Here is a 12,257-nt window from a genome sequence, read left to right as displayed (position 1 = left end):
GCCATAAGGGTGGTGTCATCTGCATATCTGAGGTTATTGATATTTCTCCTGGAACTCTTGATTCCAGCTTGTGTTTCTTCCAGTCCAGGGTTGCTCATGATGTACTCTGCATATAAGTTAAATAAATAGGGTGACAATATACAGCCTTGACGTACTCTTTTTCCTATTTGGAACCAGTCTGTTGTTCCATGTCCAGTTCTAACTGTTGCTTCCTGACCTGCATACAAATTTCTCAAGAGGCAGATCAGGTGGTCTGGTATTCCTATCTCTTTCAGAATTTTCCACAGTTTATTGTGATCCACACAGTCAAAGGCTTTGGCATAGTCAATAAAGCAGAAATAGATGTTTTTCTGGAACTCTCTTGCTTTTTCCATGATCCAGCAGATGTTGGCAATTTGATCTCTGGTGCCTCTGCCTTTTCTAAAACCAGCTTGAACATCAGGAAGTTCATGGTTCACATATTGCTGAAGCCTGGCTTGGAGAACTTTGAGCATTACTTTACTAGCATGTGAGATGAGTGAAATTGTGCGATAGTTTGAGCATTCTTTGGCATTGCCTCTCTTTGGGATTGGAATGAAAACTGACTTTTTCCAGCCCTGTGGCCATTGCTGAGTTTCCCAAATTTGCTGGCATATTGAGTGCAGCACTTTCACAGCATCATCTTTCAGGATTTGGAATAGCTCAACTGGAATTCCATCACCTCCTCTAGCTTTGTTCGTAGTGATGCTTTCTAAGGCCCACTTGACTTCACATTCCAGGATGTCCGGCTCTAGGTCAGTGATCATACCATCGTGATTATCTGGGTCGTGAAGATCTTTTTTGTACAGTTCTTCTGTGTATTCTTGCCACCTCTTCTTAATATCTTCTGCTTCTGTTAGGTCCGTACCATTTCTGTCCTTTATTGAGCCCATCTTTGCATGAAATGTTCCCTTGTTATCTCTAATTTTTTTGAAGAGATCTCTAGTCTTTCCCATTTTGTTTTCCTCTATTTCTTTGCATTGATCACTGAAGAAGGCTTTCCTATCTCTTCTTGCTATTCTTTGGAACTCTGCATTCAGATGCTTATATCTTTCCTTTTCTCCTTTGCTTTTCACTTCTCTTCTTTTCACAGCTATTTGTAAGGCCTCCCCAGACAGCCATTTTGCTTTTTTGCATTTCTTTTCCATGGGAATGGTCTTGATCCCTGTCTCCTATACAATGTCATGAACCTCATTCCATAGTTTATCAGGCAGTCTATCTATCAGATCTAGGCCCTTAAATCTATTTCTTACTTCCACTGTATAATCATAAGGGATTTGATTTAGGTCATACCTGAATGGTCTAGTGGTTTTCCCTACTTTCTTCAATCTAAGTCTGAATTGGCAATAAGGAGTTCATGATCTGAGCCACAGTCAGCTCCTGGTCTTGTTTTTGCTGACTGTATAGAATTTCTCCATCTTTGGCTGCAAAGAATATAATCAATCTGATTTCAGTGTTGACCATCTGGTGATGTCCATGTATAGAGTCTTCTCTTGTGTTGTTGGAAGAGGGTGTTTGCTATGACCAGTGCATTTTCTTGGCAAAACTCTATTAGTCTTTGCCCTGCTTCATTCCATATTCCAAGGCTAAATTTGCCTGTTACTCCAGGTGTTTCTTGACTTCCTACTTTTGCATTCCAGTCCCCTATAATGAAAAGGACATCTTTTTTGGGTGTTAGTTCTAAAAGGTCTTGTAGGTCTTCATAGAACCGTTCAACTTCAGCTTCTTCAGCATTACTGGTTGGGGCATAGACTTGGATTACTGTGATATTGAATGGTTTGCCTTGGAAACGAACAGAGATCATTCTGTCATTTTTGAGATTGCATCCAAGTACTGCATTTCAGACTCTTTTGTTGACCATGATGGCTACTCCATTTCTTCTGAGGGATTCCTGCCTGCAGTAGTAGATATAATGGTCATCTGAGTTAAATTCACCCTTTCCAGTCCATTTTAGTTCGCTGATTCCTAGAATGTCGACATTCACTCTTGCCATCTCTTGTTTGACCACTTTTAATTTGCCTTAATTCATGGACCTGACATTCCAGGTTCCTATGCAATATTGCTCTTTACAGCATCAAACCTTGCTTCTATCACCAGTCACATCCACAGCTGGGTATTCTTTTTGCTTTGACTCCATCCCTGCATTCTTTCTGGAGTTATTTCTCCACTGATCTCCAGTAGCTATTGGGCACCTACTGACCTGGGGAGTCCCTCTTTCAGTATCCTATCATTTTGCCTTTTCATACTGTTCATGGGGTTATCAAGGCACAAATACTGAAGTGGTTTGCCATTCCCTTCTCCAGTGGACCACATTCTGTCAGATCTCTCCACCATGACCTGCCCATCTTGGGCTGCCCCACAGGCATGGCTTAGTTTCATTGAGTTAGACAAGGCTGTGGTCCTAGTGTGATTAGATTGACTAGTTTTCTGTGAGTATGGTTTCAGTGTGTCTGCCCTCTGGTGCCCTCTTGCAACTCCTATGGTCTTACTTGGGTTTTTCTTACCTTGGGCGTGGGGTATCTCTTCATGGCTGCTCCAGCAAAGCGCAGCCACTGCTCCTTACCTTGAACGAGGGGTATCTCCTCACCGCCGCCCTTCCTGACCTTCAGTGTGGGATAGCTCCTCTAGGCCCTCCTGCACCCGCGCAGCCATGGCTCCTTGGACGTGGGGTTGGTCCTCCTGGCCGCCGCCCCTGGCCTGGAGCGTGGGGTAGCTCCTCCCAGCCCCGCCCCTGACCTCAGGGGTAGCTCCTCTCGACCGTTCCTGCGCCGTCGCAGCCTGGCACTCTCAGCCACTGCCCCTGACCTCAGACGTGGGGTAACTCCTCTTGGCCGCCGCCCTTCGGGCATCAGGTCCTCCCGGCTTCTGCCCCTGACCTCCGACGTGGGGTAGCTCCTCTCAGCCACGCTTAGTGCGCTGGTTGCAGCCGCCTGCGCTTAAACAGTAGATTGTGCCTTTTTCATCTTTCTGTTCACCTCTATCCAACTTCCCCTTTCTCCTCCAGGACCCTAACCCAATTCTCCCCAGAAATATCATCAGACTTGGACACAGTAAGAACATTATAAACAAATTCCGTGGATGTCCATTTCCTCACCAGTTGCCTTACTGAGATTTTAAGTTTTCAACCATTTGTTGCTACCACCCCCATGGTGTGTGGGGCACACACCATGTGTGTGTGAAAGGGAGAAAGAAAACTTTGAAAACCTTGTCTCAGCTTTCATTTCTCAGTTTGATACCCATAAATGCCCTTCACCTCTCCAGTAGCCATTGGACAAATTTTAGCAGGTCTAGTCTTTCTTTTGTAATTTATTTTATTTTTAATTTTTATTTTACCTTGGATCATAGTTGATTAACAACATTGTGTTAGTTTCAGGTGTGCAGCAAAGTTTATATATATATATATATATATATATGTATATATGTATATATATATATATATATATATATATATATATATATATATATATATACTCTGCCTGCAGTACAGGAGACCTGGGTTTGAGTTCTGGATGAGAAAGATCCCCTGAAGAAGGAAAGGGCAACCCACTCCAGTATTCTTGCCTGGAGAATCCCATGGACAGAGGAATGGGGTCGCAAGAGTCAGACATGACTGAATGACTTTCACTACTACCCACTCCAGTATTCTTGCCTGAAGAATTCCATGAACAGAGGAGCCTGGCGGCCTATAGTTCATGGGGTCACAAAGAGTCAGACATAACTGAGCTACTAACACATATACTTTTTCAAATTCAATCTCACTCCTGGGCATATATCCGGAAGATAATATGGTTTGAAAGTTTCGATCTTTCTAACTGCAGGCACAGCCACAGCTGCACAAGCCCCAAGACAAGGTTTTACTGAGGCCCACAGAACAGGGAGAGGGAGGGTCCCAGCAGCAGCTCACCCCACCCCATTCATCAGCTGTTGTGACCACACAGTTAATCTCTTATACCAGGAAATCTGTGAGAGTGAAAGGAGGAGGGTACAGATATGGAGAGAAGCTCAAAGTCTCCCAGGGAGAGAAAGTTAAGAACCAGCAATATGGTTAGCTGGGGGACAGGTCATCCTCCATGAACACTGTACATTCCTGGGATGATGTCTAGTGTTAGAATAGAATGGGAGCCCAGGATTCAAGTGTCGGTGAGCCCAGTTAATACAGGGCATGGACTCCCAAAACTTGACTGAAGAACAAGACAGATTCTCACTAACTTTATGTACAAAGCACAGACATACATAACGTACGTGGGCAGGTACACTTCTTCAGTATTCAGGTTTCATGGAGGGGAATGTAATTAGGAGAAATGGACATAAAAACAATCAGTAATGAAAAACAAACAAAAAAGACTGAGATCCAAAAGTCTACAAGCAATAAATGCTGGAGAGGGTGTGGAGAAAAGGGAACCCTCTTACACTGTTAGTGGGAATGCAAACTAGTACAGCCACTATGGAGAACAGTGTGGAGATTCCTTAAAAAACTGGAAATAGAACTGCCCTATGACCCAGCAATCCCACAGCTGGGCATACACACTGAGGAAACCAAAAGGGAAAGAGACACGTGTACCCCAATGTTCATTGCAGCACTGTTTATAATAGCCAAGACATGGAAGCAACCTAGATGCCCATCAGCAGATTAATGGATAAGAAAGCTGTGGTACATATACACAATGGAGTATTACTCAGCCATTAAAAAGAATACATTTGAATCAGTTCTAATGAGGTGGATGAAACTGGAGCCTATTATACAGAGTGAAGTAAGGCAGAAAGAAAAACACCAATACAGTATACTAACGCATATATATGGAATTTAGAAAGATGGTAACAATAACCCTGTGTACGAGACAGCAAAAGAGACACTGATGTATAGATCAGTCTTATGGCTCTGTGGGAGAGGGAGAAGGTGGGGAGATTTGGGAGAATGGCATTGAAACAGGTATAATATCATGTATGAAACGAGTCACCAGTCCAGGTTCCATGCACGATACTGGATGCTTGGGGCTGGTGCACTGGGACGACCCAGAGGGAGGGTATGAGGAGGGAGGAGGGAGGAGGGTTCAGGATGGGGAACACAGGTATACCTGTGGCAGATTCATTTCGATATTTGGCAAAACTAATACAATATTGTAAAGTTTAAAAATAAAATAAAATTAAAATTAAATAAAATGTTAAAAAAAAAAAAAAAAAAAAGATTGAGAAACACTGATTTAGGGGAATGCCCCAGATTGAAAGCCAAGAAATAACAGGAACTTGGAAGAATCAGTCCAATTCAGTTCAGTCACTCAGTCATGTCCAACTCTTTGCGATCCCATGGACTGCAGGATGCCAGGCTTCCTTGTCCATCACCAACTCTTAGAGCTTGCTCAAACTCACATCCATCAAGTCGGTGATGCCATCCAACCATATCATCCTCTGTCATCCCCTTCTCCTCCCACTTTCAATCTTTCCCAGCATCAGGGTCTTTTCCAGTGAGTCTGTTCTTTGCATCAGGTGGCCAGAGGATTGGAGTTTCAGCTTCAGCATCAGTCCTTCCAATGAATATTCAGGACTGATTTTCTTTAGAATGGACTAGTTTGATCTCCTTGCAGTCCAAGGGACTCTCAAGAGTCTTCTCCAACACCACAGTTCAAAAGCATCGATTTTTCAGAACTCAGCTTTCTTTATAGTCCAACTCTCACATCCATACATGACTACTGAAAAAGCCATAGCTTTGACTAGACGGACCTTTATTAATAAAGTAATGTCTCTGCTTTTTAATATGCTGTATAGGTTGGCCATAGCTTTTCCTCCAAAGAGCAAGTGTCTTTTAATTTCATGGCTATAGTCACCATCTGCAGTGATTTTGGAGCCCCAAAAATAAAGTCTGTCACTGTTTCCGTTGTTTCCACACTATTTGCCTTGAAGTGATGGGACCGGATGCCATGATCATTGTTTTTTGAATGTTGAGTTTTAAGCCAACTTTTTCACTCTACTCTTTCACTTTCATCAAGAGGCTCTTTAGTTCTTCTCTGCTTTCTGCTATAAGGGTGGTGTCATCTACATATCTGAGGTTATTGATATTTCTCCCGTCAATCTTGATTCCAGCTTGTACTTCATCCAGCCTGGCATTCCATGTAATGTACTCTATTCTGAAAGAGATGGGAATACCAGACCACCTGACCTGCCTCTTGAGAAATCTGTATGCAGGTCAGGAAGCAACAGTTAGAACTGGACATGGAACAACAGACTGGTTCCAAATAGGAAAAGGAGTACGTCAAGGCTGTATATTGTCACCCTGCTTATTTAACTTATATGCAGAGTACATCATGAGCAACCCTGGACTGGAAGAAACACAAGCTGGAATCAAGACTGCCAGGAGAAATATCAAAAACATCAAATATGCAAATGACACCACCCTTATGGCAGAAAGTGAAGAGGAACTCAAAAGCCTCTTGATGAAAGTGAAAGTGGAGAGTGAAAAAGTTGGCTTAAAGCTCAACATTTAGAAAACGAAGATCATGGCATCTGGTCCCATCACTTCATGGGAAATAGATGGGGAAACAGTGGAAACAGTGTCAGACTTTATTTTTTCTGGGCTCCCAAATCACTGCAGATGGTGACTGCAGCCATGAAATTAAAAGATGCTTACTCCTTGGAAGGAAAGTTATGACCAACCTTTGATAGCATATTGAAAAGCAGAGACATTACTTTGCCAACAAAGGTCCATCTAGTCAAGGCTATGGTTTTTCCAGTGGTCATGTATGGATGTGAGAGTTGGACTGTGAAGAAGGCTGAGCGCCGAAGAATTGATGCTTTTGAACTGTGGTGTTGGAGAAGACTCTTGAGAGTCCCTTGGACTGCGAGGAGATCCAACCAGTCCATTCTGAAGGAGATCAGCCCTGGGATTTCTTTGGAAGAAATGATGCTAAAGCTGAAACTCCAGTACTTTGGCCACCTCATGTGAAGAGTTGACTCATTGGAAAAGACTCTGATGCTGGGAGGGATTGAGGGCAGGAGGAGGCAGGGACAACAGAGGATGAGATGGCTGGATGGCTTCACTGACTCAATGGATGTGAGTCTGAGTGAACTCCGGGAATTGGTGATGGACAGGGAGGCCTGGCGTGCTGCGATTCATGGGGTCGCAAAGAGTCGGACACGACTGAGTGACTGAACTGAACTGAACTGAACTCTGCATATAAGTTAAATAACTTGGAAAAATAGTGAGCATTCAATCCATAGGTCTGAGATTGAGAAAGAAATGCTTGCATGACTCTGAAGCTTTCCAGGTTTGGAGGCAGCAATGAGGAAACAGAAAGACACATGGCAGGCAGGGCTTGAGAAAGTGAGTGGCTGCCACACAGATGGCCTCAGGAAGCCACATCTCAGGACAGAGACAGGTTCCCATTTAAGTGAAACATCAAAGTGTGTTCTGTAAAGACTTAATACATGGCATGGTTGTTTCAGTAAAAGGAGGTTTCAATGACATTGGGTGATGACTCAATCCAAATAGTTATCATCTTTCATAAATGTTGCATGTACTGAAGTATTGCTCTTATACAACCAGGTGGCTGCTGAAATTCACCAGAGGCTCATGGAAGAAGAAAAAGAAAACCAGCCAGCAGAAACAAAAGAAAAACTTCCTCAGGTGGCTGCAAATAAAAAAGTGAAAAAGGAGCCTCCGCCACCACCACCGCCACCCAAGAAAAAAAAAGAGGACAAAAAAGGAAAAGGTATTCGCAGCTTTAGCATCCAGAACCGTGGATGCTTAACCTCTCCTTGGTGGAAAATAAGCACTTAACCAGGCACATGAGCCTCTGAGCTACTAGAATGCTGTTCATTAGGTTTTATTTAGAGACTCAGGTGTCTGTAAGCTTGAATGTTAGTTGGCAAACATTCTCCATGCCAGCCCCTTTTAAGTTGTTTATCCACATAACCAAGTGTATTCAGGGTGAAATAAATCTCAAAGACAGTTTAAAACATGTGAAAAGAACCCCAAGATGACACTGTGCAATCTGAAAAGTATGTGCAAGGGGACTGATAGTAGCTGCCTTAATCAAGAGAGGGTTACAAGCAACAGGTGGTAGTTTAGTCACTCAGTCGTGTCCAACTTTTTTGTAACCCCATGGACCATTGTAGGCTGCCAGGCTCCTCTGTCCATGGAATTTTCCAGGCAAGAATATTGGAGTGGATTGCCATTTCCTTCTCCAGGGGATCTTCCCGACCCAGGGATGGAACCAGCATCTCTTGCATCTCCTGTATTGCAGGCGATTCTTTACCGCTGAGCCACCAGGGAAGCCCAAAAGCTAGTTCTGTGTGTGTAAATTTCAGGCTTGAAGTGAAAGTGAGGAAGTGTTAGTCACTCAGTCATGCCCTACTCTTTGTGACCATATGGACTGTAGCCCACCAGGCTCCTCTGTCATGGGATTCTCCAAGCAAGAATACTGGAGTGGGTTGCCATGCCCTTAGGTTTAATTCAGATCTCAGGTTTAACTTAACCTCCTGGAGGCCTCTTCCTGCCTAAAATTCTTTAAGATAGAGAAAAAAGAGGAAAAAGAGGTCCCTGGGGAGCACAGTCATCTCACTCCATCTGAGGAAGTAGGAAGTGCTTCCTGGGTGGAGTCCATCCAGGTATCTACAGTGGGAGTTACAACAAAGCCTTGAGGATGAGGGAGGCGTGAGGTGATGGCCCCTGGAACAGAGGAAAGAGTAGCACTACAATTAAGAACTTGTGACCCTCATTTGTCTCAAACGGTGAACATAAAGGAAATAATCAGCATTTGAAGAAAATGATTCAATTTACTTTAATGGAATAGTTAGTTGGGTCAAATTTCCTAATTTTACAGATGCTAATACAGAAAACCAGAGAGATTAAGGGCTCTTTCATCTGTAACTTATACTCACATCCACTACTGCAAATAAGATGCAACACATCTAATTACAATTTCTTTGTTAATATTTGTCTTCTTCCCAAAATTTGAACCCCTTGAGATCAGAACTTCAAGAAAGATTTATTGAACTAAGTAGAATTGTATATGGCGAAGGAAATGGCAACCCACTCCAGTGTTCTTGCCTGGAGAATCCCAGGGACAGGGGAGACTGGTGGGCTGCCGTCTCTGGGGTCACACAGAGTCGGACACGACTGAAGTGATGCAGCAGAATTGTATAAGCTGGGCTTGCAGCTAGAATCACACTGCCATTTCTTATGGGTACATTCTCAGGCAAACACTGGCAAATCCTTATTTTCTAATTCTCATAGACTATCTCTGAACTACTCATACTTAAGTACTAGTTAAAAAACAATGAAGTGGGGGGGGTGGTCCTAAGATGGTGGAGGAATAGGACAGGGAGACCACTTTCTCGCCCACAAATTCATCGAAAGATCATTGGAACGCTGAGAAAATTCCACAAAACAACTTCTGAACTCTGGCAGAGGACACCAGACACCCATAAAGGCAGCCCATTATCTTCAAAAGAAGATGGTTTATCATCGGTGCAGTATGGATGGAGAAGTCTCGAGACTACTGTAAGAATAAGACTGAAAACCAGAGGCAGGAGGCTTAAATTCAAAACTTGAGAACACCAGAATACTCCTGACTCCAGGGAACATTAATTGACAAGAGCTCATCCAAAAACCTCCATACCTACACTGAAACCAAGCTCCACTCAAGAGTCAACAAGTTTCAGAGCAAGACATACCAAGCTAATTCTCCAACAGCGCAGGAACATTACCCTAAGCATTAAAATACAGGTGGCCAAAAGTCACACCAAACCCATAGACACCTCAAAACTCACTACTGGACACTTCATTGCACTCCAGAGAGAAGAGATCCAGCTCCACCCACCACAACAGTGATGCAAGCTTCCCTAACTGGGAAACCTTGACAAGCCACTCGTCCAACTCCACCCACAGGGAGGAACCTCCATAATAAAGAGGAACCACAAACTTCCAGCATACAGAAAGGCCACCCCAAACACAGCAATCTAAACAAGATGAAAAGGCAGAGAAATATTTAGCAGGTAAAGGAACATGATAAATGCCCACCAAACCAAACAAAAGAGGAGGAGATAGGGAGTCTACCTGGAAAAGAATTCAGAATAATGATAGTAAAAATGATCCAAAATCTTGAAAACAAAATGAAGTTACAGATAGTCTGGAGACAAGGATTGAGAAGATGCAAGAAATGTTTAACAAGGACCTAAAAGAAATAAAAGAGTCAATCAATAATGAATAACGCAATAACTGAGATCAAAAACACTCTGGAGGGAACCAACAGTAGAATAACTGAGGCAGAAGATAGGATAAGTGAGGTGGAAGGTATAATGGGGGAAATAAATGAAACAGAGAGGAAAAAAGAAGAAAGAATTAAAAGAAATGAGGACAATCTCAGAGACCTCTGGGATAATGTCAAACACCCCAACATTCGAATCATAGGAGTCCCAGAAGAAGAAGACAAAAGAAAAGCCATGAGAAAATATTTGAGGAGATAATAGGTGAAAATGTCCCTAAAATGGGAAAGGAAATAGCCACCCAAGTCCAAGAAACCCGGAGAGTCCCAAACAGGATAAACCCAAGGCGAAACACCCCAAGACACGTGTTACTCAAATTAACTAAGATCAAACACAAAGAAAAATGTTAAAAGCAGCAAGGAAAAAACAACAAATAACACACAAGGTGATTCCCATAAGGATAACAGCTGATCTTTCTAAAGAAACTCTTCAGGCCAGAGGGAATGGCAGGACATACTTAAAGTGATGAAAAGAAAAATCTACAACCCAGATTACTGTACCCAGAAAGGATCTCATTCAAATATGATAGAGAAATCAAAAGCTTTATAGACAAGCAAAAGCTGGGAATTCAGCACCACCAAACCAGCTCTTCAACAAATGCTAAAAGATCTTCTCTAGACAGGAAAGACAGAAAAGGTGTATAAACTCAAACCCCAAACAATAAAGTAAATGGCAACAGGATCATACTTATCAATAATTACCTTAAATGTAAATGGGTTGAATGCCCCAACCAAAAGACAAAGACTGGCTGAATGGATACAAAAACAAGATATGCTGTCTATATATGCTGTCTACAAGAGACTTACCTCAAAACAAGGGACACATACAGACTGAAAGTGAAGGGCTGGAAAAAGATATTTCACACAAATGGAGACCAAAAGAAAGCAGAAGTAGCAATACTCATATCAGATAAAATAGACTTTGAAATAAAGGCTGTGAAGAGAGACAAAGAAGGACACTACATAATGATCAAAGGATCAATCCAAGAAGAAGATATAACAATTACAAATATATATAGAGAGAGACTATATATATATAAATATATATATATATATAAGCACCACAATATGTAAGGCAAATGCTAACAAGTATGAAAGTGGAAATTTACAGTGACACAATAATAGTAGGAGACTTTAATACCACACTCACACCTATGGATAGATCAACTAAACAGAAAATTAACACGGAAACACAAAGTTTAAATGATACAATGGACCAGTTAGACCTAATTGATATCTATAGGACATTTCACCACAAAACAATGAATTTAACCTTTTTCTAAAGTGCACACGGAACATTCTACAGGACAGATCACATCCTGGGCCATAAATCAGGCCTTGGTAAATTAAAAAAAATTGAAATCATTCCAGACATCTTTTCTGATTACACTGTGGTAAGATTAGATGTCAACTACAGGAAAAAAACTATTAAAAATACAAACATATGGAGGCTAAACAATATGCTTCTGAATAACCAACAAATCACAGAAGAAATCAAAAAATGCACAGAAACTAATGAAAATGAAAACACAACAACCCAACACCTATGGGATTCAGCAAAAGCAGTGCTAAGGGGAACATTCATAGCAATACAAGCTTACCCCAAGAAACAAGATAAAAATCAAATAAATAACCTAACCCTATACCTAACGCAACTAGAAAAAGAAGAAATGAAGAACCCCAGGGTTAGTAGAAGGAAAAAACTCATAAAAATTAAAGCAGAAATAAATGAAAAAGAAACAAAGAAGACCATACCAAAAATCAGCAAAGCTAAAAGCTAGTTCTTTGAGAAGATAAATAAAATAAACAAACCATTAGCCAGATTCATCAAGAAAAAAGGGAGAAGAATCAAATTAACAAAATCAAAAATGAAAATGGAGAAATCACAACAGACAACACAGAAATACAAAGGATCATAAGAGACTACATGGAGGAAATGGACGAATTCTTAGAAAAGTATAACTTTCCAAAACTGAACCA

At 41.8% G+C, this 12,257-nt stretch overlaps 1 protein-coding gene across 5 annotated transcripts in view; it reads left to right on the top strand.

Moving 5' to 3' along the window:
- Positions 1–12,257, top strand: part of LOC102284917 (sperm flagellar protein 2) — a 207,936-nt gene that overhangs the window by 140,021 nt on the left and 55,658 nt on the right. For all 5 annotated transcript variants that reach the window (XM_070357654.1, XM_070357652.1, XM_070357653.1 and 2 more), the window contains one exon: positions 7,556–7,721. In XM_070357654.1, coding sequence (XP_070213755.1) covers positions 7,556–7,721 — 166 coding nt within the window. The remainder of the gene's footprint in view (positions 1–7,555; positions 7,722–12,257) is intronic.

The sequence above is a fragment of the Bos mutus genome, chromosome 20 (assembly GCF_027580195.1).
Source record: "Bos mutus isolate GX-2022 chromosome 20, NWIPB_WYAK_1.1, whole genome shotgun sequence".
Lineage (NCBI taxonomy): Eukaryota > Metazoa > Chordata > Mammalia > Artiodactyla > Bovidae > Bos > Bos mutus.
Note: the sequence above shows the minus strand (reverse complement) of the source record. Positions and strands in the feature narration are given on the sequence as shown.